Source organism: Perognathus longimembris, chromosome 9, assembly GCF_023159225.1.
Source record: "Perognathus longimembris pacificus isolate PPM17 chromosome 9, ASM2315922v1, whole genome shotgun sequence".
NCBI lineage: Eukaryota > Metazoa > Chordata > Mammalia > Rodentia > Heteromyidae > Perognathus > Perognathus longimembris.
In genome coordinates, this window is record NC_063169.1 from 72479485 (window position 1) to 72506646 (window position 27162).

A 27162-nucleotide genomic window follows, 5' to 3' on the forward strand; every position below is an offset into this window, starting at 1 on the left:
TCAACAACAACAACAACAACACACACACACACACACACACACACACACGTGTGTCCAAGAAGCCCTTCTCTAAGATCGGAGAATTTGGAAACAGGTCAGATGTTCCGACACCTGGCGCTTTCTGCAGCCCTTGGTGATTAGGAAGGGGAACACCACGGCGGACTCCAGCCCTGTAGCTTCCTCCGGGGATCCGCAGGGGCGCCCTGGGCCGGGGGCTGCGGCAGCACCGGCCTCGCCAGCGCCCGCCACCTGCACGCGAGGGAGCACGCGTGTGCCCCGAGAGCGTGTGTGTGTGCCCCCGCGTGCAGGGAGTGCACGTGTGTCTCTGCCTGACCCTCCTCTGCCCGGGACTTGCCCTGCCTGCCCTGGTTTTCCAGGGCTGGGACTGGAGGGCGGCTCCAGGCCAGGCTCCGGCATGGCCGCAGAAGATGACGGCGGAACCGGCCCTGACCCCGAGGTCACAGGCCCGCCGTGGCGGCGCTGAGCTCGGAGCGTCCTCCGGGAACGCGTGGCGCAGCCCGTGCTCTCTGCCCCGGGCTGAATGCTGAGGGCTGCGGACCCCCCAGGGCCGCGGGCTCTTGCAGCAGGACGCCGCCGGAGGTGCTGAATGTGGAGACCCTGGTGTGTCAGGGACAGGCCTGAGCCTCGGGCACCCGGCTCCTTCCTGGCGTGTCCCCGGGACCCCCTGCTCTGCTGTGCATGGGGAGGGGGGCTGAGGGAGGAGGGGCTGGCCTGGAGACCGCTGGATGAGGGCGGGGAACCGTGAAGATGCGGGTTCTGGGCTGGGCTGGAGCAGCCCTTCCTGCAGCCTTCCCCTCCCCCGCCGTCCCTCCCGGTCCTTGCCTGTCCCCGGGGGAAGTGGCTGAGCAAAGGACGGAATGGCGAAAGCCGTCAGCAGAAATGCCAGCCTGCTCATTCAAGCGGCCATCCCACATTTCTTTCCCGTGATGACTACGTACTGATCCATAAGCAAATTTGTGATTTCATTGGAATCTGTTTTACTTTGCAACTTAGGGGATACGCCACCATCAGAAGGGGGAACCAATTGTTTCCCACATGCAGGAGAATCAGCCAATAATTCCAGGAAATTTTTGGTTGAAATCTTATTAGTAATGTGTTTACATGCATTATAGTGGGTTCTTTACATATAAAGTCCTGGCTCATTCAAAAAATGTCTGACCAAACTGTATCAAAGAGTTTTTCTTTGATCTAGTAAACAGTAATTAAATTCTCTGACTGGAAGAGGTCAAGTTAATACTTTTGTTTGATTAGAATATTAATGTGATTTCCAGGTAAGATGGATTTCCTGTGTGGCAGAAAACACTGTGAGCCAAAGTGTTAAAGTCATCTCTGAACTCACTAGGCTAGCTGTGACAATGTGACAACAAGAAGAAAGGCTACAGAAAGGTGGCCTTCTTATTCTCTGCTGACAGGAAGGTAGGAAGGTTCTGCCACACAGTGCGCCAGCATGGAAAATAGAAAAGCCCACGTCCATCCATGGATGGATGGACAGACAGACAGATGCATGGCCAGATGGACAAATGATGGATGGGTGGATGGGCAGGTGCACAGACAGATGTATAGCTGGATGGACAGATGATGGCTGAGTTGATGGACAAATGCATGGATGGATGGATGGATGGATGGAGCTATCAAGCTCTGGCACACACTGGTGCCATATGACTTTCATCTAGGCTGCTAAGAGGAAGGAAGCCAACCCCAAGGCTACAGATTGGGAGATTCGCCTCGTATGAGATGTGTGTAGTAGGAAGACCCATAGAAGTTCCCTCCTCATGTCTCCCATGACTGACTGCTGCGATGTGCTGAGTCATGACTTGGAACTCAATATTCTGTTCAGCACAGAGAGCTGCAGGTTTGAGGACAAACTAATGACTGGCACATGTGAAGTCTTTGAGAGCATCTCAGCCCAAAAATGAAGGCCGTAAGTGGTTAGGGATGCTTTTCTAGCGTGTTCCGCAGTAGGAGTTGCTCCATCCATTCCCCGGTGGAGACCTTCAAGCAGGTGCTCACGCCACGTTTCCTTTCAGAGAATCAAGCCACAGATTGTCCTGAAGAAACAAGGATTGGTCTAGCCACGCAGTAGTTCCCCTCGCTGACAAAGCCAGAGTGCGGAACGGACAAGAGGCACCGAGCCCGGGCAGAGGGCCGTCTCAGATGCTCAGGCCCGTGGCGCCCACGTGGCGTGCCCCCGCGCAGGCCCGGGCTGAGGCCCTTTGCCGGCGTCGGAGCTGACGGCAAGCCGCGCACCGCTGGTCCTCATGGAGCGTCCTGCCCGGTCCCGGCCTGCGAGTGAGAGCAGTGAGCTTCGCTCGGGGCGCTGGGGACCGGCGCACTGGCTCTGCCGTCCTCCTGCGTTCTGCTCGCTCGGTTCCGGAGGGAGGTGAAGCTCCCGTGCACGTGTGGGGCTCTCCCACGTTGCCGGCACAGAGCTCCCCGAGAGCCGGCCATGCCCCACGCGGCACTGCGACTCAGAGGCTTTCACACGAGACGGCGGGCGCTAGGGCAGAGGCGCGCGACGATCTGCTTGGCTGTCAGCTTCCACGCGGAGTCGGAAGAGGCAGAGCTCAGCATGAGCCGGGGCCCTGGGGACGGCTGCTGCGGGGGACACTAGCAGGGGTTTCCTTCCCAAGGGAGCTCAGCCCGCGTGGGCCCTGGCCGGTCAGAGGCTGCGTGTGCGTGCGTGCGTGCGTGCGTGCGTGCGTGTGTGTGTGGCACACCACCAGGCGGTCTGTGCCCCCCCTCTGGCCAGTGACCTGGGCGGGGTGTGACTGTCCTCCGTGTGCGTTCACTGGCCTCTGTAGCGACACAGACCCAGGTGGGCGTCCGCGGGGCCTCCTCGGAGCCCGTTCCCACAGCCCCGCTCAGGAATCTTTCCCAGGCCTCCGTGGTCCCGGCAGAGCTGGGAGCCGATCCCACTGCGGAGGCCATCGGTGAGAGCCTTCACGTTGCTGGGAGGGAGGCCGGGCTCCAGTCTCTGTCAGGACAAAGCCGGGCTGTGTCCCCGGAGGCACTCGCTGCTGAGAAGCCCCTTCTGCCCCCCCCACCCGGCCCCCCCTCCATCCTCCCCGTCCCCACCCCCAGCCTCTTCCCCCAACCTCCCAGGTCCCCCTCCATCCTCCCAGTCCCCTCCCCCAGCCTCCCAGTCCCCTCCCCCAACCTCCCAGTCCCCTCCCCCAACCTCCCAGTTCCCCCTCCATCCTCCCAGTCCCCCTCCATCCTCCCAGTCCCCCTCCATCCTCCCAGTCCCCTCCCCCAGCCTCCCAGTCCCCTCCCCCAGCCTCCCAGTCCCCTCCCCCAGCCTCCCAGTCCCCCTCCATCCTCCCAGTTCCCCCTCCATCCTCCCAGTTCCCCCTCCATCCTCCCAGTCCCCTCCCCCAGCCTCCCAGTCCCCTCCCCCAGCCTCCCAGTCCCCCTCCATCCTCCCAGTTCCCCCTCTATCCTCCCAGGTCCCCCTTCATCCTCCCAGTCCCCTCCCCCAGCCTCCCAGTCCCCCTCCAGGCTCACAGCCCCCTCTTGTGTGATTCACACCCCTGTTCGGTCCCACAGATGTGTCCCGGTGTGTGGCAGAGAGGAAGTACACCCAGGAGCAAGCCCGGAAGGAGTTCCAGCAGGTGTTCATTCCTGAGTGCAACGATGACGGCACCTACAGTCAGGTGACTCGCCCCCCTGGCTCCTTCACGGGGGGGGGGGGGGGGGGGGGCGGGGCAGGGGCGGGGCGGAGGAAGGTCGAGCCCTGCTGCTGGAAGCATCCCTAGGCTGTGAGAAGTCCCAGGATTCTCCAGGAGTCACACGTGGACGGAGGCTCCCGTGTCTCTGTGTGTCACCCACAGCTGGTGTCACACATGGCTGGTGACACGTGGACTGAGGCTCCCGTGTCCCTGTGTCATCCACAGCTGGTGACACGTGGACTGAGGCTCCCGTGTCCCTGTGTCATCCACAGCTGGTGACACGTGGACTGAGGCTCCCGTGTCTCTGTGTGTCACCCACGGCTGGTGACACGTGGACTGAGGCTCCCGTGTCCCTGTGTCATCCACGGCTGGTGACACGTGGACGGAGGCTCCCGTGTCCCTGTGTGTCACCCACGGCTGGTGACACGTGGACGGAGGCTCCCGCATCCCTGTGTGTCACCCACGGCTGGTGACACGTGGACGGAGGCTCCCGTGTCCCTGTGTGTCACCCACGGCTGGTGACACGTGGACTGAGGCTCCCGTGTCTCTGTGTGTCACCCACGGCTGGTGACACGTGGACTGAGGCTCCCGTGTCCCTGTGTCATCCACAGCTGGTGACACGTGGACTGAGGCTCCCGTGTCCCTGTGTCATCCACGGCTGGTGACACGTGGACTGAGGCTCCCGTGTCCCTGTGTCACCCACGGCTGGTGACACGTGGACTGAGGCTCCCGTGTCTCTGTGTGTCACCCACAGCTGGTGACACGTGGACTGAGGCTCCCGTGTCCCTGTGTGTCACCCACGGCTGGTGACACGTGGACTGAGGCTCCCGTGTCCCTGTGTCACCCACGGCTGGTGTCACCCACGGCTGGTGACACGTGGACTGAGGCTCCCGTGTCCCTGTGTGTCACCCACGGCTGGTGACACGTGGACTGAGGCTCCCGTGTCCCTGTGTGTCACCCACGGCTGGTGACACGTGGACTGAGGCTCCCGTGTCCCTGTGTGTCACCCACGGCTGGTGACACGTGGACTGAGGCTCCCGTGTCCCTGTGTCACCCACGGCTGGTGTCACCCACGGCTGGTGACACGTGGACTGAGGCTCCCGTGTCCCTGTGTCATCCACGGCTGGTGACACGTGGACTGAGGCTCCTGTGTCTCTGTGTGTCACCCACGGCTGGTGACACGTGGACTGAGGCTCCCGTGTCCCTGTGTGTCACCCACGGCTGGTGACACGTGGACTGAGGCTCCCGTGTCCCTGTGTCATCCACAGCTGGTGACATGTGGACAGAGGCTCCCGTGTCCCTGTGTCACACACAGCTGGTGACACGTGGACTGAGGCTCCCGTGTCCCTGTGTGTCACCCACGGCTGGTGACACGTGGACTGAGGCTCCCGTGTCCCTGTGTGTCACCCACGGCTGGTGACACGTGGACTGAGGCTCCCGTGTCCCTGTGTGTCACCCACGGCTGGTGACACGTGGACTGAGGCTCCCGTGTCCCTGTGTCACCCACGGCTGGTGTCACCCACGGCTGGTGACACGTGGACTGAGGCTCCCGTGTCCCTGTGTCATCCACGGCTGGTGACACGTGGACTGAGGCTCCTGTGTCTCTGTGTGTCACCCACGGCTGGTGACACGTGGACTGAGGCTCCCGTGTCCCTGTGTGTCACCCACGGCTGGTGACACGTGGACTGAGGCTCCCGTGTCCCTGTGTCATCCACAGCTGGTGACATGTGGACAGAGGCTCCCGTGTCCCTGTGTCACACACAGCTGGTGACACGTGGACTGAGGCTCCCGTGTCCCTGTGTGTCACCCACGGCTGGTGACACGTGGACTGAGGCTCCCGTGTCTCTGTGTGTCACCCACGGCTGGTGACACGTGGACTGAGGTCCTGGGGAGGCTGTGTCTCCAGCACTGGTTGATAAGGCTCAGAGCAGTTTCCTCTCTGCAGGTTTGGGTTTGCTGGCCTGAGAGCTGAGGGTTTAAGCCCAGTGCCATGGCGTTATGCAGCGTGCACTGAGAGCGTGGTGTCGGGGCCAGGGGCGAGCTTGGTGACTCAGCCCAAGGCTGGAGCCACAGCTGGCTGGATGGTGACCCCGCAGGCTGTCATTGGTCGGATCCCATTAGCCACAGGCCATGTGGAAAGTGACTCAGGCTCTGTCCCGTGAGAGTTGGCATTGCGATTCCTTGTTAAGGGGGGAGCCCGGTGGTATAGCACCAGAGTCGATGTGAAGACCAGCACCACGGTCCCACCTTTACCTCCTGGGGCAGTGCCAGTGAGCCCCTGCCTTCAACCTGGGAGCCGTGTGGATTGGACGATGAGGGGCTGCCCCTCGCTGTAGCCCTTGAGGGCCTGTGTGGAGGCAGGGCTCCCGGGGCTGCTGGACACCCACCCCGTCCCCGGGTCTGTCACAGGCTGATGGAGAGCCTGGGGCCTCCTGTTCTTTGGTCCTCAAACTCCTGGCCTGTGGGGTGGAGGCTGAGCCCCCGTGGGGAGGGGCCAGGGCCAGGGGACACACGCTGGCCCCATCCCTCCCCCGCTTCAGGAGCAAGTGGTGGACATGGTTTTTCACGGCATGTCAAGATGTGGCTTTCGGAGAGTCACCAGGTGTCTGCAGGCCTCTCGTGGCCTTGCACGTGGCAGCGTGGCCACTCCAGGGGTCTGCAGGCCTCTCGTGGCCTTGCACGTGGCAGCGTGGCCACTCCAGGGGTCTGCAGGCCTCTGGTTGCCTTGCACGTGGCCATGCCGGCTCACGCCCTGTTCTTCCTCCACAGGTGCAGTGCCATAGCTACACAGGGTACTGCTGGTGCGTCACGCCCAATGGAAGGCCCATCAGCGGCTCTGCGGTGGCCCACAAGACGCCCAGATGCCCGGGTAGGTCTCCTCTGACTCCGCTCCCGTGCAGATTCACTTCCTCTTCTCCCAGGGATGGTCTCCCTCCTGGCCACTCAGTCCCAGCGGAACAGTGGACAGCACGGGAGGGACTGGGCCACGGGACAAAGCACCATGGGTCCTATTTGACGTTGACCTTAAGGGAGAAAACACAGATTTAGACTCACAAGAGGAAGACACTGCCTCCGAACTGTGGAAGGCAGGATAATAATCTATACAATGGTATGTCTCCAGAATCATATGGCTACATATGATTCTGCTAGTGCTAAACTTTTAAATCATACATTAATATGGTAATTGCTCACATATTAATGGGATTTCATAGTGATCATTCCATGTATATATACAATATATTTTAAACAAGTTCACCTCCTTCATTATATCCCCTTTTGCGAACAATGGTGGGTTTTATTATGCCAATTTCACATATATATTTATAGAGAGAGAGGGACATACATCTGTGCATATATACATATGTGTGTGTGTGTTTGTATGTGGTCATGATTTGATCCTCTTCACCATTAGTGTCCTTTTCATCTTCCCCTCCTGCGAATCCCCAATTCTGTACATTCATGTCAAATCTAATTCTTGGTCTCTGTCATCTTCCTCCTCCTCCTTCTCTTTCTCTTAGATCTGAATTCACACATGTACTGAGCGGGTTTGATGCTTGGCTTTAGGAGCTTGGCCTCCCTCCTTCCTCCTCCCCTCCCTGCTCCCCTCCCTCCCCTCTTCCCTCCCCTCCTCCCCTCCCTCCTCTCCTTTCTCCTCTCCTTCCCTCCCCCTCCCCTCCCTCCTCCTCTCTCCTCCTCCTCTCCTCCCCTCCCTCTCCCCCCCCTCCTCCCCTCCCCCTCCCCCATCTTCCCCTCCCCCTCCCCTCTCCCCTCCCTTCCCTCCCTCCTCCCCTTCCCTCCTCCCTCCCTCCTCTCCCTCTCCTCTCTCCTCCTCTCCTCCCCTCCCTTTTCCCCTCTCTCCTCCTCCTCTCCTCCCCTCCCCTCCCCCTCTCCCCTCCCCTCCCCCTCCCCCCTCCCTCCCTCCCCCCTTTCTCACCACACTGAGCTCTAGTCCCACCCTGCAGATGGCCCACGGCCCAGGGTTGATGGCCTCACTGGGGCAGCCTCTCAGCCCCGCTAGGAAGACACAGTGACCCTGGCCAGCACAAGCCCTACAGTATAACACACAGCTAGGAAAGCACATGACCGTGTGGTAAAAAGAAAGAGCAAAGCATTTTCCTGAACTTCCCTTGGAAGTACGGAAGCGTCTGCGTTTAGAAGGTGCATTGTGCTCGTGGGGCAGGCTTCTCCTGGCCACAAGTTCTGCCTGGCGCGGCAGCCTCGGGCCGACGCACAGAGCTCGGCGCTGCGGAGGGCTTTGTCAGCAGGATGACATAAACCAGCACTTCCATGACTGGCCATCAATCACAAGCCATGTGGCGTGTGTTATGTGGAATTGAAATGTGCTTATTGCTTTTCAAAATTACTGTGTAATTCAAGTCCTAAAATGTTATTCTTTTAAGTAAACTAACATTTACACCTGATAGTTGTTTTGTGAACTTGTGAAGGAAAGAGAGGAAGGTGAGCGGCGTTGCGCTGCCTCTGTGGGGATACTTCCAGATACGACTCCATTTCACCCCCGGAGCGGCACTATGTGCCGGGCCTGGTCTTAGGAAAGAAGCGTGGCGAGAACAGCTTCCCACATCTGAAGGACACGGTTAGGGAACGTATGTACTATACAAAAAGCTTTCTAAGAAGACTGTGCAGAATCAGTTGGATTTTGCACACTGTCCAGATCCTGCCTTGTTTCTGGAACCAAATCACTGGCCTTTTGGCTCACATTGCTTTTTCTTGCCCCGGAAATGTACGTCAACACTCCATTTTCATCGTTCGTGTTGATTTTCTAGGGCCAAGGCATGGATTAGGGAAAAGAGCATTCCGTTTGTTTGCTGCAAAGTCTGATGTTAGCTGGGCACGGTGGTTCACGCCGGGAAACCCCAGATGCTCTGGCCGCTAAGTACCCACTTTCCTTCTGCAAACAACCTCTGGCCCTGGGTGCTTCCTCTCACATCACCCAGCCACCAGAAGACACGGCAGCGGAGGTGCGCGTGGGTCCTCGGAAAGCCGCAGGAGTGGTTTACAACAGATTTGCTGAGGTTGGGTGGACTTCAGAGTCGACCTCCTTCATGTTTCCCATGTGCCCTTCATGCTGGAGAGCAGGAGTGCGGAGAGGGGCTCCGCGGGGCTCCCCTACACTGCCGCACATGCGTGGGGCTCCTCTGCCAATTCTGGGTTTGTCTCCCTTTCTCTCTCCTTCCCTCGCGCCTTTCTTCCCTCTATCTTTTCCTCCCTTCCTTCTCTCCCTCTCTTCCCCCTTTCCTCCCTCCCTCTATCTTCCCCTCTCCCTTCTCTGCTTCCCTCCTTCCCGTGGCTCAGGAGGGAGTGTCCAGTGGACGGGTGAGTGGACAAATGGACGAACGGGGGAGGCGTTGGCCAGGGCTGTGGTGCCCAGGTGCCCTGCCCAGGCTGCCCTCTTCCAGCTGCTTGCTCTTGGTGCCAGACAGCGTCTCCCGGAGCAGGACGTATTTCAAGTGAACGTTTGGCTTTGTGTGCCGGCGGTTTTGGGGGCTCCCTTCATGGTGAGGAGCAGAGTTCCCCAGGCTGCCCGCTCCTAGATGAGGAAGCTGCCTGGGTTTGGGAGTGGAAGAAAGGGAGGTTCACCGGGAGCCACCTGTCTTCCCCCCCGGTCCTGTGTCTCCCAGGGCTGGAGAGCTTTCTCTCCATCCTCTCACCCTGTTAGAGACTGGGAGGGCGGAGGCCCCCCAGTGCTCCGTGAAGACCCCAGGGACACAGCCAGGCCGGAAGCGCAGAGTCCCCCCGTCCTGCCCCTCGCGCGCCCATCCACCAGGCTCCGTCTGTGGGTCCTGCGTCCCACCCACCCACCCGCCCGCCCCCCGGGCATCTGCCACGCAGATCTCACGCTTTGGTTTCGGTTTAAAGTTGTGATTACTTGTGGAGGGCGCTGGTCTTGGCCCCTAGCTCTGTCAGCAGAACGCCGCTCCCTCTGTGGAGCTGGCTGTCAGCAGAGCCTTGTTTCCACGGAGTGTGCTTGGATTTGAACCAAATGCTTGGAGCGGCCGGGCCTAAGAGCTTGCCACTCCTTCTGGAGGCATGAATGGGTGTGCTTCGTGTCGGCTTCTGTGCTTTTCTCACCCAAAGGGCACACTCTAATTGCTGAGAAAGCCCCCCTTTTCTTGATGCTATAGCGAGGCAAGAACTCACAGTGGTAAGACCCTTGGCAGTGCCCTTTGGGGTGCTGGTCTGAGGACCATGCATAGCTGGGGTGTCCCACAGCTCATGACTTGTGCCATGTGACCCCTCCCCCCCCTCCCCCCACCGTGTGTGCAAAAGGATGGAGAGCAAAGCGCTGTTTGGGGTTCTGGAGTCCGTGGGTCTGCGGGGCTGTGCCTGGTGGCAGAGAAGGTTCTGGTACCGGGAGGCTGACTGGGGCAGGAGACAGAGAAACGCACCGCCCGCCACCCCAGCCCCGTGGTTGCAGCGCTTGCCACGGGCCTTGATTGAGGGACTCCGGCTCCGTTGTGGAGCTGCCTCTTCCACACGAAGAAGGGCAAGCTGCGGTTATTTTTGGTGTGGGTTTATTTGAGTAGATGGAGATTGAATTTAAGGGGCCTGATGAGCAGCCACCATGTTGGGTGGCTCACAGAGAGAAGGGTCACCCCCGGGGAGAGGGGGGGAAACGGTGCTGTTCTCCTATCCGTCCGCTCTAATCAAATTCCCGTTGACAGTTTGTACTTCTGTGTCCTCAGATTACAAAATAGTATCTTAATCCAGTCATAAAGTCTCCCGTGGGGCAGTCTAATTACGACTTAGCATATTTCTATTTCACTTACAAATCAAGCCCCACATACTTGGGTTCAGAAATGTTACCATAACACTGCCGTTTCCAGTCAAAAGAGGAAAACTGCTTTGAGTCATTGTAGCAAAACAAGATGCATGTGAATCAGCAATGCGGGGTGGGGGGGGGGTTTGCACAGAGGAAGGAGAACAGTGGGGTTCGGGGAGCTTTATTGCCGGGTCCTTGCAGGTTCACCACCAGTAAAGCTCTGTATCTGAGCCTGGAGTCCGTGTGTCAGCTCACCCAGCGGGGACAAGAAACATGGCATGCTTTAGGAGGCAGCTAAAAGGGGGCAAGCGAATGATCTGGAAGGTTCTGCGACCCCTGTGCATGCACAGATGGGTTCCCATGGGGCACACCTGTGGTGCAGGTGACCGGTCTGTGGCCTGTCTGCTGCCCGCTACAAGGCTCTCTGGCCTGGCAGGGTCACCCCCTAGCCTCGGTGCCGTGTCCCAAGGCGCAGGGGACGCCCCCGGTAGGGCACGGGCAGGGCTCCGGCGGACCCCCACACCCCCTCCCATTTGGAAGTTGCTCTTGCATTTAAAAAATATTAAGATTAAAAAGTAGTATTTGCTATGGTATAGCTGTGCTTTTAATAGGAGCGTCGGTCCACCTTGCAGTACCCCAGGCAGAATGGAAAAGCACAAGGAATAGGCATCAAGTTGGAAGAAGGGCTTGCTGAAGATGCCAGCCCGCCGTGGTTAGATCCGCGCAGGGCTTTTCCTATCAAACGATGAGCTCTCGGTGTGCTGCCCCGTGCTCCGACGTGAATCTGCCCTCTCATATAATGCTAGAACTTTATCCCAAAGTCACATGGCCACACGGTGGACCTGCCGCCCCCTCCAGTGTTAGCGCTGCAATTTTCTCTTCCGAAAGTCAGTTAGAACTGTTTTCTCCAGCCTGCTGGGGTTGAGCCCAGGGCCGTACCTCCATCAGGCATCTGCTCTGCCGCTTTATCAGTGGCCACAGCCCAAATCGTGGCCTTTAATTCCCTTTAGTTGCCCACGTTTTTGTTACTTTAAGAGTCGTTTCCCTTTGCTTCCATTTGTTGTGCACCTGACATTTTTGGGTGAAAAACACGGCCGTATGTCCCCCTGAGGTCCACGGTGGGTCTCAGCGCAGGGAGTGAGGCTCCCTTGCGGCCCAGCTCGGGGCCTCCCCGTGGGGTGGCAGTGCCCTTCAGTACTAGCAGGCTTGCACAATTGGATTAGAAAGCGCCAAAGTGCTGTGGGCTCACCAACGTGGAATGAAAATAGTTAAATTGTGTGTGTGTGTGCACGTGTGTGCGCGCGTGTGCGTACGCGCATGTACCAGTCTGTCCTGGGCACCATCCTTGAACTTCTTTTGCTCAATGCCAGCGCTCCATCACTTAAGCCACTTCCAGCTTTATCTGAGTAATTGATTGATGATGAGAGTCTCAAGGACTTTCCTGCCAAGACTGGCTTTGAACGGTGATCCTCAGATCTGAGCCTGAGTAGCTAGGATTATCGGCTTGACCCACCAGTGTCTGGCAGTTATATATCTTAATTGTTCGAAACTATTTGATGAACAAAAAATCATTTTATTTCTTATTTTCCTCTTTCAGGTTCTGTAAATGAAAAGTTACCCCAACGGGAAGGCACAGGAAAAACAGGTAACTATCTCAAAATGAATTTGCACAATTGCTATATAGTAGCTAATGCAATTTCTGTCACGAAATCACTTCTTGAGTTAAAATTTGAGCATGTCCTGGTCATGACCATGAAAGCTCGAACAGGTGGAGAACTCTTTGTCCATCTGACACACTCGTGTCCAGCCCCCCTGCTGGCCCCGGTGGTGTGGGCCCAGCTCAGCTGGAGAAGGCGAGGCTCACCGGGGGGTCTTATAGGGGGCGACGGTGGGTGTGTCAGGCAGAGACGGAGGCGAGTTCGGTGACACTGCTGCTCCTGGTGGTACTGGAGGTCATAGCTGGAGTGCTGGAGGGCACTCGGCGGGGGAGGGGGCCGTCCATCGCCTCGCTCCACACGGGACTGTAGGCTGGAGGTGTGCCTGCACATGGGGGAGACGATTTCCACCCGCGGTGGCCCTGGCACGGGGAGGGGACCGTCAGTCCTCTCCAGGGAGATGAGCCCCTGCTCATCCTGAAAGGGGTGCTCTCCACCCTTTCTCCCCTTGCCCCCCTCGCCCCCGGAGCAGACTGCTTTTGTTGCTGTTGGCCTTTAAAGTACTGTCATGCTGAAACAAAGTAGGCTTTCGTGCCAAAATCTTAGACATTTTTCTTTCATGACACCATGCACCAGTGCCATAGAGAAGTCATGCAGATTTAAATTGACCTACGTTTTGTCCGGCTCCATTCCGGAAGCATACTCGAGCTTCTGCAGGAGGACCCCTGCTCCTTCCAGCAGGGGCCTGTGTGTGCTTGGTGCTGCCGTGGGGTGGGAAGGGGCAGCGCTGGGCAGGCGGCGTGGCCCCCCTGGGGAGCACGCACAAGGACTTCAGGTTGCTGGGCAGTTTCTGGAAGAGGGCGTAGTTGGGGTGGATCTCGGTGCTCAGCGGGTCCCCCCAGGTAGCGGGGGGCCGAGGCAGCACAATCGCGGGGGGTGGGTTGCAGAGAGCACCGAGTCCCCTTGAGAAGGACGCAGTGAATATTCTAGAACAAGCTCCTTGGACTTGAAGATCACGGGTAGAAACACTTGGTACTTTGGGTGGGGGAAGGAGGCGACCGTGTTCGCGGCTAGAGAAGGAGTCAAATGCTCAGAAGGAGTTGGGGCAGAAGGGTTGAACAGGACTCTTAAGGAACAGCGTGCGTGGGGCCCGCTGGGGCAAGGCCTGGGGGGCGGGGGGGGTGGGAGTGGCGGGGCCACAAAGCGAACGTCAGGACAGTGCAGGGGCTTCGGACCGCAGGCCCCGGCGTGTAGACCGCAGGCCCCGGTGTGTAGACCGCAGGCCCCGACGTGTAGACCCGCAGGCCCCGACGTGTAGACCGCAGGCCCCGACGTGTAGACTCGCATCTGACGGAAGGAATGAGTGCCCGAAATGAAGCGACAGCCTGGGCTAGCGGGTTGAAAACAGCGGAGTAAGAGGGGTCCTCGCGGGACTGAGGGGGGCGCTCTGCAGGGGGCTGGTGCGCCCCTCCCCGGCGGAGGGTGGACCCGCAGGCGTGCAGGGGCGTGGAGCCGGCCACAGCGGGCTTGGGCACGGCTCCCCGCCGCATCGGCCCGCCCCGCCCGCCCGCGCTGAGCGTGGGGCCCCTGGCCCGCCTGCGGAGACCCGTGATTTTAGGGGGGTGGAGGGCCTGAGCCAGGCTTAGGCTAGCAGAACACCCCAAGGCCAGACACACGGAGAGAAAGACGCCACCCGTCCCTTCTGACGGTGTTCCAAGACGCGGTGCGCGGCGCGCGCTTTCCGTGCGGTGTCCTCAGACCGCGCTGCGTCCGCGTCAGCTGCGCAGTGGCGTGGGGCTGCGTCCGCGTCAGCTGCGCAGTGGCGTGGGGCTGCGTCCGCGTCAGCTGCGCAGTGGCGTGGGGCGATGGGCCCCTTGCCGCTATTTGGGCAGCACGCTCCTTTCAGGAGATTATTGTGCGGAAGGCTTTTTATTCCCTGTGGCTTCCCCGTGAAGCCTGTTGGGGGGCTGGATGGGGCAGGGACGGGGACCGGGCGGGGCCCGGGTCCTGGGTTCTGATTCTGACGTCTCGATGAGCTGGAGTGGGGTGCTCCGCGGGGGCTCCTGCTCTCTGCCCGCCGCCCGGGCCCGGCTGTCCGTGGGGTGAAAGCAGGTCATCTGGCAGCTCCTGCACCCCGCCCCGCGCCCAGCCTCCCACCTGCCCGGCCCCCTGTGGGCTCCCCAGGCCGGGGGACCCCAGTTCTCAAGCTGCATCAGAGAGCCCAGGCCTGCCCCACAGCACATTAAACAACAAATTATTCACTTGATAGCTTCCTCCCAATCGTCCCCCCTCCCATCTTACTTCATTTAGCCCCCCGCCCCCCTCCCCCCTCAGCTCCCGGTACGTTTATAGCACCCCATGCCCGCTCCCCCTGGGCTACCCGGGACTTGGAGGTGTGCAGGGGTGGGGGCAGGGTGGCCCACACAGGCCCCGGCTCCCCACCCCCGTGTAGGAACACAGGGGAACGCGTGAGGGACCAGCTTTGGCTGCCCCACCCCCCCCCCCCTCAAAGCCCTGAGTCCTCGTGGGCTTCCCTTCCCAGAGCCGGGCTCCCCAACACCCCATCCTAGAGCCAAGCGCCAGCCCAGTGGCCCAGGACTACACCCGCCCTCCCGGGCTGGGGCATTGGGCCGGAAGCAGCGTCTTCGCGTAGCGGACCGGCAGGCTCGGGTTCCGCGTTTCAGCCCAGCCCCTTCAGCCCCAGCCTTGGCATAGGACTGGGTGGTGGTTCAGCCCCAGCCTTGGGTACTGGGTGGTTGTTGGGTTACCTGTGGGGCTGTTTGCAACACCTGTATGCACACTTACGTAGCTTACTCTCATAATTGTAGTCTCCTTGCAAATCTTTTCCGTTCTGAATTCAGATGATGCCGCAGCCCCAGCATTGGAGACTCAGCCTCAAGGAGATGAAGAAGGTGAGCCCGGGGGCAGGGCCTCGAGGGGGGGAGGGGGAGGTCGTGGAGCTGGGAGTGGAACCAGGCCGTCCTAGCAAAGACGTCACTCCCCGCTCAAGACACACAAAGGAAGAGCCAGTGTGGTCTCACGCGTAGGCAAAACACAGAAAGAAAAACTCCTAACCTAACCTCACACAAAAGAAACTGGAAAGTGGTCAGCAGAAGTAAGGGAGAGGAAAAAGACATGAGGTCACAAGACGCCAAATTGCACATATGTCAGATCAAGAAGCATAGTGATGGAGGACCACGCGAGGCCCGCCAAGTAGAGGAGGGATCTGGTCAGTCCCGGGGCTCGAACTCGGGGCCTGGGCGCCATCCCTGCGCTGTTATGCTCATGGCTAGCACTACCACTTGAGCTGCACGCCCCATGGGGCGTTTTTGGAGCGGAGAGTTGCATGAGCTTTCCTTCCCAGGTCTGGCTTTTAACCACAGCCCTCAGATCTCAGGCTCCTGAGCAGCTAGGATTGCAGGTGTCAGCCACTGGCACTTGGCTTCTTTCCAGCTCGGTTTGCTGGTTAATTGGAGATGGAGTCTCATGGACTTTTCTAGAGCTGGCTTCAAACCTCCATCCTCAGATCTCAGCCTCTTGAGCCACCAGTACTCAGCGAGATCTCAGGTTCTTTACCCACAAGTATGCACAAACCTACCTGGGCTGTGTCCATGCCGGTGTTAACTTGCTGGACGGTGGGGGCCTTCTCACAGTCTCCTTTGTCTAATTAAGAAGGCAGAACGCCACCAGCCCGGTGGGAGCTGTTTGTCCCCCACTTCATGGCACCCGCGTTTGCTGCTGTGGTGTTTTCAGGTGACACAACACTGCCTGTTCATTTCCATGGAAAAAATGCAGGGGTTGAGAACGTCCAACTTGAATAATACAAATGTGCATTACAGAAGGGTGCAGAGCCACGGGCCGTCTTTCCACTCATGTTCTTTGCCAGCCCTCATGCTGAACTCAGACTTCCTACATTTTGCATTCGTTGTCGTCCTGGGCCTTGGTTCCCTGCTCAGACCAAGTGGAGTCATGGTTTGGAGAAAATACGCAGGGGGTGGGCTACGGTGATAGAGCCGCGTGCGCTCTCCTCCAGCCCCACCCCCCAAACCCGTTCCACAGACGGGATGCGCCCGGTCCCTGGGGCACTGGTGATGACGCCAGCGTGGCAGTCTGCAGAGACTATTCTCAGGTACCCTACATGGGATGCTGCGTTGGACAAAAAGTATCACTAAAACGTGGCTTACCTTAGACAGTCCAAGTTCCGCAAAGTAAAACACCAGGAATCAGGGGCTCAAAAGAGGTAGGGTGGGGTCCAGGGGAACGGGGTAGATGAATGAAGAGGAGAAGAGGGGAATGGCCAGGAATACAATGGAAACAAGTGAGGGAAGGGGCTGGGAGGGGAGGGTGGGCGGGAATAATGAAAAGGCAACAGTGATCAAGATACATCGTATTCCTAAACTGCTTTGTTAAATGTCAACTCCCTTGTACAACTACTAAAAGATAATAATAAAAGGAAAGAAAGCAACAAATATTCATTGGGAAAAAAGAAGTAACTTTTTACTTTGCAGGGTTTATCTGTGCACCAGGTTGTTCTGTAATACCAAGTTGCTTTAACACGGAACCTGTCTGCGTTCAAACAGCTTTTAACTAAAATTTAAGTCGTGAATTATTGTTTCCTTTCGTCTCATTTCCTTTAGAAAGTGAGGTATACATTTCTTTCCCGTGTTAATTTATTGGCTTTTAGGTCACCTGCTGAAATCGAGTTGAGGCAGGCGCTTTGGTCTTTGGTGATGTAGCATAATCACCTTTTATCTCGGTTCACAGATATTGCTTCTCGGTACCCAACACTTTGGACGGAGCAGGTGAAAAGTCGGCAGAACAAGACGAATAAAAATTCAGGTAAAAGAGGTCCTATGTTGCTCTAAGCAGGGACTTGGCTCAGGACTTACACCTGAGGAACACCTGAATCCTAGAAGCCCTGTGCACAGGGCCTGAGCCCAGGCCCCCCCCCCCCCCCCCCCCCGGATACGATTGTCATCTCGGTCACCAGAATAGACTCACAACTTGGTATTTTTATTGGAATTGTCTACATTCTTCGGAATAGTCTCCGTCAATGCTGTAAGTTACAGTTCTTACAGATGAAGTGCGAAGGTTTGCTATGTTTTGTTAGTAAGAATTTGCCTTCACCCTAATGTCGGATGTATCGGTACTTGTGCCTAGTTTTCAGTCCTCCCCGCTGAGTGTGTCCTGTTGGCTGCAGAGCAGTGTTTCTTTGTCAGGGCCGCACACTTGCGGACTGGACCCTTCGCATTCCTTGGGCAGTGCTGTTGCTTTGAGTCTGGCTGGTGAGTTGGTGTTTTCAGGGAGCGGATTTCTTCTGTTGGAACCCCACAGCGAGCATGGCTGTCCTCCAGTCTCTGTGTTTTCTTCAAAGTGCTTTGCACGCCCTCTTAGGAGAGGGTCAAAGGCTTGTCACAGCCCAGGATGGTCGCGTCACCCACGTGCATGCCATAAAGGGGGGGCTGGGGTGCTGCCGGAGACCTGAGCGGCACTGCCTCCCCCCAAGGCCCCGAGACCCCAGAGGCAGGGACACTTGCTGATGCCACTGCAAGGCGATGATGGGTCCGGGACGATTTTAACGTGCTCTCAGAAAAGGTGACCCCAGGTACATTTCCCCTACCTTATAAAAATGCCATCCTGTGTGCTTCTCCATGAACCTAGCATCCGCGTTCACGTGTGTCCGTGTGCTCTGGTGTGCTTCTGTGTGGAATGAATCGCTCGTGGATAGGCAAACAGTGGGGCCTTGTGTTTCAGACTTGCTGGTGGCTCTCCAGCGCTTTTCGTGGGAGCAGCAACAAGGCACCGCCTGAACTCCGTGTGAGAAGGAAGTCAGCCTGTGAATTCCACCCCTGGAAACGCACGTGTTTAGAGCGCCTTTAATGGCTGGGACGAAAGCGTCTCGGCGTTGGCTGGCGCAGCCCCAGAAGCTGGGAGAACAAGTGCATCTTTGTAGCTCGCCTTTCACTTGCTCGTGCCAGATTCCAAGCCGAGCCGTGAGCTGCCAGTTATAATCCACCTAACAGCCGAGCAGCCTCGCCGAGTGCGGAGGGGCCTGAGAGGAAAGGCTCAGGAAATTCCAGTTTACCTGAGCTACCCCACAGGGTAATTCGATTTGAATCTGCACGTGAGGGTGGAGCGCCCAGAGATGACCTCGGGTTTGCGTGGAATGACTTGGTCGTGTGTGTGTGTTGGTTCCCGCCGCCAGGTGCCTGCTCTTGCTGAGGTCTGAAAGCACTCAGATGCAGCTGCGTGTTAGGACCTTAAAGACAATATTTCATTTGTTCACTTTTAACAAGGAGATGGTGAGCCTCCTCAGGATTGGCATACTGGACACTGCTCTCCTTGACATTTCAAGCATCAGTTGGGTTGCATTTGTTTTTTCATTTGCATTAGCATAATTTGATATGGCTTGCTGAAATCCAAAGAATACATAGGCACGTGTCATAATAAGTGTGTGTGTGTGTGTGTGTGTGTGTGTGTGTGTAGTGCCTCTGGGGAGGTGGTCACAAGCACGGTGGAGGTAGTTACATGCCGGGGGAGGGGGTGGTGGTCCCGTGTGGGGGTGGTGATCACATGAAGGAGAGAGGGGGGAGGGGGCCACATGCAGGGGGGAGGGTGAGAGGTGGTCATACATGCTGGGGGAGGGGGCCGTCCATGTGGGGGGGGATGCGGGAGGGGGGTCCCCCATGCCAGGCTCAGAGGGTCAAGGATCGCTCTTGCACAGGAGAGTGCGTCCTGCTAGCCCATGCGCCCTTGTGCACAGCACCTGCTCCGTCGGTATTTGTTTACTGAACCGGTGCCGTTTCCTCACGGAATTCCCTGCGGCCCCTCTGCTGGAACGCCTACTTTCTCTTTTCTAAAACAAATGATGCAACAAAGCAAAACGCAATAAGCAAATGGCTGTGCGACTGGAAAGGTGAGACCAGCTAAGTACTGCTACATTCTGATTGCCGGACCTAAGGTGACGGAAATGTCTCCTCTTGGCACAACTAGAAAGAAAAGCAGCACTTGCATTGTGTCAGTAAATGCACACTAAATAGATGAGCAAAACCTGAAGTGGCTTTTTATTAAGAATACATTACCCGGGCTGGGAATATGGCCTAGTGGCAAGAGTGTTTGCCTCGTATACATGAGGCCCCGGGTTCGGTTCCCCAGCACCACATATATAGAAAATGGCCAGAAGTGGCGCTGTGGCTCAAGTGGCAGAGTGCTAGCCTTGAGCAAAAGGAAGCCAGGGACAGTGCTCAGGCCCTGAGTTCACGGCCTAGGACTGGCCAAAAAAAAAAAAGAATACATTACCCGTTCTTCCTATTGATATAAAGTTGAGCATTTATTTCTCTGCCATCTTGAACATCTCGAATTGTCTTTGGTAAGACAGTATTTTTAGTTTTATTCGATTCCTGGAAGGTACATGAATTCGTTACAAAGTTCTATCAGATGGGAAGGCTGTAAGAGTCTTTTCACCATGCAGAGTTACTCGGATACCTGTTTACTGGGGCGTAGGACCTGCTTTCCAGACCTCTGCCTGATTTTCTTCAGGCCTAATCCTGGAATTAAGCCAGGGACTGCTCTGTTAACGGGGAGTCTGGTGATGTCACGTTGCAGGAGGAGCAGGAGGGTGCCTGGCTGTGTCCGGCCCCGGCCCCCACCCCCAGCAGGAGATGCATGCCCAGCGCCCCGGGCCCTGGCTGCCCTGCGCCCTGAGCCACTGGGACGCAGGGCCCTGGCAGTCAGCACCTCCCCAAGCAGCAGGCCCCCCGTGGGACTTCCGACTCCGCTCTTCAGGCGTGGCTCTTCTAGGCCGGGGTACAGCCATGCCAACCCAGCTGCCAAAGGCCCTGTCCCGGCACCGGCCGGGGGCTGACCCTCTCCCGCCCGCGTTCGCCCCACGCCGTAGCCATGGGCACGCGCGGTGGCTAGCCCGGGCTCTCCCTCCTCCCAGCTCACAAGGAAGGGCGGCCTGGCGGGGAGCGCGGTGAGGGGGGAGGGGAGGCGTGAGGGACAGGCTGGGGCAGAGGAGGCTGGCGTCTCACTGTGCTGTTTGTTTAGAGTGCAGTGCTGGCCGGGGCGGGGGGTCTGGAGGGTCTGTTTTCTCTCTTCCTGCCGACCCAGGCCTGGGCCCGGGCTGGGCCTCCGCAGACCTCCGGGAGAGGCCCCTGGCCGAGCCCCGTCGGCTGCAGAGCCCGGGCGGGCCTTGCTCCTGTCCCCCGTCCTGCCGGGGCCAGCCTTGGGCTCATCGTCGCTGCAGACCGCGCGAGAGCCAGGGAGCGCATCGAGGTTCCAGTTGTGTCAACGGCGCAAATCGTCCTCCTGGGAGAGGAGTCTGCCTCCCTCCCTCCCTCAGCCGCTAAACGCGGGTCTGTTTTACGTCTGGGAAGATGTCCTGGGCGTGTGTGGGACGTCCGAGCTCACGAAGCCCCGCTGTGGAAAGTTCTCTGCCTTACACAGGGTTGATCACTTTTGTTTTATTGCACGTATTAAAATTAGTGCCAAAAGATAATTATCTTTCAATTCTGCTTTAAATCAGGCTAAATTGCATTCCCCAGGGGGAAATAAAATAAACTGTATTTTCTTTTCTGTTTCTAACATTTTCCTTTTCATTCTGTTTATCTCATATTACCAAAACAGAAAAATACCAGACTCCTAAGTTATAAAGTTTTGATCATTTGAAGAGATTAACAGCCCCATAAATTAATAATCCCTTCTAAGTGCGGACTGTAAAAATATATTATTTTAAAGCATTTAATTATCCTCCTCGAAAATATGCATGACCAAGTTTATCTAACTTTTCTGGTTGCAGAAGGCAGCTTTAATTTCAATCATATTTAATTTCAGATCAACATTTGATCAAACTGTGGTTAAACAATCAGGATGAAGCATTTCAAATACAGAAATGGGAGCAATGAGGGACAAGCACCGCAAATGAGAGCTTCACGGTCTGGAATCACCCACGAGCGTGCGACCGTGTGAAGAATCGCGGGGACCTGATCTCTGACTAGAGACGAGATTTGTGGCCCGCCGAGTCAGTGAGGTCGGGCGTGCGCGTCCAGATGCCTCTCACTCCGCAGCGAAGGGCTGGGCGTCCCTAGCGCGATTCTTAATAGCCGGGCGAGCACGGAGATGAGGACGGAGCGCAGAGTCCCAGGTGACGGGCACGGCTCCCTCCCACCTGACTGCCCGGCCCTGGCCCTCGCCCTGGCCCTCGCCCCGGCCCTCGCCCCGGCCCTCGCCCCGGCCCTCGCCCCGGCCCTCGCCCCGGCCCTCGCCCCGGCCCTCGCCCCGGCCCTCGCCCCGGCCCTCGCCCTGGCCCTCGCCCTGGCCCTCGCCCTGGCCCTCGCCCTGGCCCTCGCCCCTGGGCCCTCCTCGCACAGGAGCAGGCTTCTATCGGAGGGAGAACCGGGAGAGGAGCAGCTTCCGTCTGCACCCTGAAGCCCCTATCCTCACCCAGCCTGGGAAAGGCCACCTGGGCTGCGGGGCAGAGAGCAGCAGTCAGTGATCTGCTGTGGAGACGTGCACACTAGAAAACTGGCTTTTGTATAAATATATATATATATATATATATATATATATATATATATATATATATATATCTGCATGGGGTGTGTTTGTACTCAAAACTATTTTTTTTTTTTTTTTTTGCCAGTCCTGGGCCTTGGACTCAGGGCCTGAGCGCCGTCAGTAGCTTCCTTTTGCTCAAGGCTAGCACTCTGCCACTTGAGCCGCAGCGTCACTTCTGGCCATTTTCTGTATATGCGGTGCTGGGGAATCGAACCCAGGGCTTCAAGTATACAAGGCAAGCGCTCTTGCCACTAGGCCATATCCCCAGACCTCAAAACTATTTCTTGTTTATCTGAAATTCAGATTCAACCTGGCATCTGATATTTATCTGCTAATCCTGCTTGTGTAAAGAAATACAATTCACTGTCCATAACCTTTGTTTACTTCATCTTCAGTTAGGGGGAAAGAAAAGTCTTGGGTTTTCTTCATGAAGCAAATCGTAACCTAAGGTATCCGCCCGCCTTGGCTACCGTAGTGGACGTGGCACCTGCGCGGTGGGTTCATTGACTCGGCCCTGCGGCCGGGGGGCTGCCTCCCCTTGGGGCGCCCGGCGGTGGAGGAATCCCGACCCGGTGTCCTCCAGTGGGCTCACCCCTGCCCCGCCTCCCTGTCTTGTCCTCTTCTGTCTCATCAGAACTCCACCTTGATTTTGACCTGGCCTAATGGTGATTTCTTAAAAGGCCCCAAACATCACATTCCGTTCACAGCAAGCAGGACGGACTTCTTCCTGTGGCCACTGTTGCATGCGCTCTCTGTGTGTCTCTGTCTCTGTCTCCCCCGGCGTCTCTCTGTGTCTCTCATCCGCTCTCGCTCTCTGTCTTGTTCACCTGCTTGCTCGTTCAGGCCGCAGCCAGCCTCCCAGGCTTCTTTCTGCAGCCCTGGACCTGGGTTTCAAGCCTGACAAGCCCCTGTGCATGGGAACCAGGCCGGTAGATAACAAGAAGTATGCACGCCAGCCACGGTCACGTGGTGAACTCTCAGTCCTGGATACAAATCCATTCTGAGCGAGAACAAAATTGCTTTATTTCCCCTTATCAGATGTTGGCTGAAAGTAGACATTTCTCCCAAATGTAAGCATTGTTTTCGTGACCACAGGTATATTATGTAATGTGGTATTTTCATCAGTGTTTTTCTTCTACTATTTTTAAAATCAAAAACAGCCTAGTACAGTTCGAGTTGACCAGTAGAGAAGTTCATGTCTTTTGTGAAACTGCAGTGATGGTCTGTCACCGGTGCCCGGAGAGCTGCTCCTTTCCAGGGTGGCCTGTGCCCCAGTCACGCCCTTGAGGGGTTCCACACAGCCCACCACCGTGGAGAGGCTCAGATTCCAAAACGGCCTCTGGCCACGCCCAGGGCCTGTGAAATGCAGCACTAAGTCCTTCTGCTGGACGCTGGGCCTTTCATTCCTATGCTCGGGCCTTTAGCATACATACATCACATGCCGAACCAAGTGGGCAAGCGTCAAAGCCGCTTTCAGCCTTTATTACGAGCATGCTGTCGCCTCTACTACAGAGCGTGTCTCTGCAATAGGGGTGTGTGTGTGTGTCTGGCTGAGTTGCACAAGGGGAGCTCCTGGGGACCGGTCTGGACCCCACCCAAGCAAGTCCGGGGTCTGGCAAGGGGTGGGGGCCTTCCTGCCCCAGTGGTTTACATGGAATCCTTAGCCACCCCGGACTCTCGCTGCTCAGAACTTCTGCAGTTTAGCTTGAGAAATAACATTTTCCAACGGAAAGGCATTTTGCTCTTTTGTTTGGAAACTTGGAAATAATTTTGTTTTCCTGTTTTGATGTGACTCTTCAAGACAAAAATGATACATAATTTTAGAACTCAAATTTTAAAACTAGAAGCGAAAACAATTCCTTCAAAATGTCTCACTGGGAAGATAGCATTTTATTCACTCAAGAACTTTCCACAGTGTAAGCAATCATCTATTATTTTTTTCCCATAGGTACTGAGGTATTTTATGTAAATTTATTTCTTTAATTTTGAAATGCCAACACAGTACCACCAAAGGCTATAAGAAGTCTGAGGTTGAATCAGAAGTTAAGGCATTACTTAAGAAGCACCATTTGTTCCCCACTGTCTGTAAGTTGGTGCCTTTCCTTTCTTGTGTGTGTTTTTCCATCGCGTAAACACTGGTGCGTGTCCTCCAGCTTGTTGTCATGTACTTGGCCACTCGTAGATGTGGCGGAGTGAAGACTGGGAGGAGGAGGAGGAGGGGGAGGAGGGGGAGGAGGAGGGGGAGGGGGAATAGGAGGAGGAGAGGGAGGAGGAAGAGGAGGAGGGGGAGGAGAAAGAAGAGGAGGAGGAGGAGAGGAGGAGGAGGAGAAGGAGGGGGAGGAGGAGGAGGGGGAGGAGGAGGGGGAGGGGTAGGAGGGGGGAATGAAGAGGGGGAGGAGGAAGAGAAGGAGGAAGAAGGAGGAGGAGGAGGGGGAGGAGGAGGGGGAGGAGGATGGGGAGGAGGAGGGGGAGGGGGAATAGGAGTAGGAGAGGGAGAGGAGAAGGAGGAGGAGGAGAAGGAGGAGGGGGAGGAGGGAGGAGGGGAAGGAGGGGAAGGAAGAAGAGCAGGAGAAGGAGGAAGGGGAGGAGGAAGAGGAGGAGGAGGAAGAGGAGGAGGAAGAGGAGGGGAAGGAGGGGAGGAGGAGGAGGGGGAGGAGGAGGGGGAGGGGTAGGAGGGGGGAATGAAGAGGGGAGGAGGAAGAGAAGGAGGAGGAAGGAGGAGGAGGAGGAGGGGGAGGAGGAGGGGGAGGAGGAGGGGGGAGGAGGATGGGGAGGAGGATGGGGAGGAGGAGGGGGAGGGGGAATAGGAGGAGGAGAGGGAGGAGGAGAAGGAGGAGGAAGAGAAGGAGGAGGGGGAGGAGGAGGGCAAGGAGGGGAAGGAAGAAGAGCAGGAGAAGGAGGAAGGGGAGGAGGAAGAGGAGGAGAAGGAGGAGGGGGAGGAGGAGAAGGAGGGGGAGGAGGAGGAGGGGAGGAGGAGGGGGAGGAGGAGGAGGAGAGAAGGAGGAGGAGGGGGTGGAGGAGGGGGGAGGGGAGGTGGAGCGAGGAGAAAGAGGGGGAGGAGGAGGGGGGGAGAAGGAGGCGGGGGAGGAGGAAGAGGAGCTCCTCCCCACACCCCTCCCCCAGCTCCAGCAGAGCCAGTTCACTGCTGGGCTGGCTGGCAGATGCTCTGTCCCCTGCCCACCTCCCACCGCCCACGACAGTCTCCATCGCCCCGCCCCCCCCCCCCAGGACACCTCCATCTCCCATGCAGGTGCGGTCATGGTATAGAGCAGTTTCTCTGCACGCTCACCCCTCCCAGTGCTCCTCCTATTCATCCCTCCCCTGTGCTCTTCCTACTCACCCCCCCCCACCGCACCCCTTCATTCACAGTACTGCTTTTACCTTTTCCAGCACTTAAGTAGTTAGGGTTATGCCGCGTGCGCTTCTTCACTTAGCAATGCTTTTCGTGGCTTGAGAAGTCCGTCTGCGCAGGGCTGACTAACCGTCCGTCGTCTGGATGGATAGGGCCCCGCTGTTCTGTGCTTGGAAGTCTGGAGCCATTACCACTAACGCTGCTATAAAGATTCACAAACAAGTTTATGGTCAATTCAGGTTTCGCGCCTGTGGCTAAGTTCTTAGGCGCAGGCTCCCGGGTCACATGGCCAAGCTCTGCTTAGCCTCGGGAGAAACTTCTAGACTGTGTGTCTCCTCGGGCGACCCCGCCCACGCGTCCTTCCAGATCGGCCCACGCTGTCATCAGGGATGGCTTAGGAGTCTCACCACCATCGGAGGGCGGGGGCTCACGTGCTTGAACACAATGCCCGTTCTCCACTCTCTCTCTCAGGGGCTCTCTCTCTCGGTGCTCCGGAATGGTACCTTCTAGGGATGTGGTAGCTTTATGTCCTACGTTTAGGTCTTTCACCGTGTTGAGTTTTCTAACACTGTGAACTTGCTGTCTAGCTCCTTTTCCCTGGCGGGAGCCCGGGGGTCACCACGGCCGTGGAGACCCCTCCCGTGGCTGCCCGCGTTTCTCGCAGGGGACCAGCCGGCTGGATTTGTGCAGCCCTATACCTTGAGACCCAAAAGATCCAGAGCTTGTCCAGGCGTAAGAGCTCAACGGGCATAGAATCTGGGGTGGCCAGGATGAGATCTTCAAGGAAATGGGAGGTCAAGGGTTGTTCAGAAAGATACTGGAGGGAAGGAAGAGCAGGCAGCCTAAGAAGAATGACCAGGCCAGGTCACGGGTCTTCCCCGTCACCGCTCAGCCCTGGCTCCTGCCCCGGGAAGGGCTGCCTCCGAAAGAAAGGCGAGGCCTGGAGGCTGGGAGGAGTGGGCACGGGCAGAGCAACAGCTCGTCGGCCTCAGTCCTTGGGTCAGGCCAGACGAGGAGACATGGGGCAGAGAAAGGCGCTTGTAACCTGCCGTAACACCAGGAGAGGGGGGCACCTCAGACCTGCTCCCGCCATCTCCGTGCTCCAGACGCACGCATTAGGTTTAGATAGGAGACGTTTTATTTTGGTCACCTTCGGTTCTAGGGCCAGGCCCGCCGTGTGCGTAGTGGAATCGCCCTGCTGACGGTGCGGCCCGGTGGGTCGCTGCCTCGGGGCCGGGGGCCGGGAGAAGGTGGCTTGCTGTCACCCCTCGAGGGGATGAGCCGTCTGGCTCCGGGCGCGGGGTCATCAGACGCATCGAGCGCCCCTGTCTCCAGGCCCTGCTCTTCGGGAGGGTCTCAGGGAGAGAGACCCCTTCACACACGGCCATCTGAGCCGGGGAACCGTCCGCCAGGTCCTGCCGGGCGGCTGGACATCCTGGCATGGGTCACATTGGGCTGAAGAGGTAATTTGCAATCTCTCCTGAACTCTCTTCACAGCTCATCATAAATAGAGGATGCGTGTAGACAAAGTCCTGGCAGCACAAGCCCTTCTGCGGCCTGCTGTTGGGAGTTGGGCACGTGGATAGCTTTATTGCATCGAATCTGTTTGACGCAAGGACCCTCTCCCCTCCCCATCTGCCGCTTCTAGCAAGTCACATTCTGAAAAGGCTCTTCTTTTTAATCCCGCTTGCTTTCTTTGATCATCTCATGGAAGTGTGTATAATTGAAAAGAGAACCACAAGAGAGTCCATGACTGATGAAGACAACATGGATAAAAATTAAGTACTGTAATCAATCGTATGAAAAATTGTAAACCCAGTCGGAGAAATCCGGGGCAGATGGGAACGTGCGCCTGTCTTCAGCGTTATCTGGGAACTTGTGAGAAACGCGAGTGACCGGGCCTCATCCGGACCTGCCGACCAGAGGCCCCGGCACGAAGACCACAGCCCGGGCAGGTCCGAGCCCGAGTCCGTCCCTGCTGGCATCTTCGCTGCCACGGGGCTTTGGCAGTTCGCTCGTTGCTCGCCCTGCAGTTGTCACAGCTGTACTTGATCGTCAGAGGTGTCATCTGGGGACCCGGAGGGGAGAAGCGTCAGGGGCTGGCACTGGGGCGTGCTCGGGTACGGG

At 57.4% G+C, this 27162-nt stretch overlaps 1 protein-coding gene across 4 annotated transcripts in view; it reads left to right on the forward strand.

The window, feature by feature from the left end:
* Nucleotides 1–27162, forward strand: part of Smoc2 (SPARC related modular calcium binding 2) — an 84235-nt gene that overhangs the window by 32657 nt on the left and 24416 nt on the right. For 2 of the 4 annotated variants that reach the window (XM_048354454.1, XM_048354453.1), the window contains exons 3-7: nucleotides 3568–3674; nucleotides 6459–6558; nucleotides 12068–12115; nucleotides 14954–15037; nucleotides 16890–16964. In XM_048354454.1, the coding sequence (XP_048210411.1) occupies nucleotides 3568–3674; nucleotides 6459–6558; nucleotides 12068–12115; nucleotides 14954–15037; nucleotides 16890–16964 (414 nt within the window). The remainder of the gene's footprint in view (nucleotides 1–3567; nucleotides 3675–6458; nucleotides 6559–12067; nucleotides 12116–14953; nucleotides 15038–16889; nucleotides 16965–27162) is intronic. The other 2 variants (XM_048354456.1, XM_048354455.1) reach the window with 1 other exon arrangement.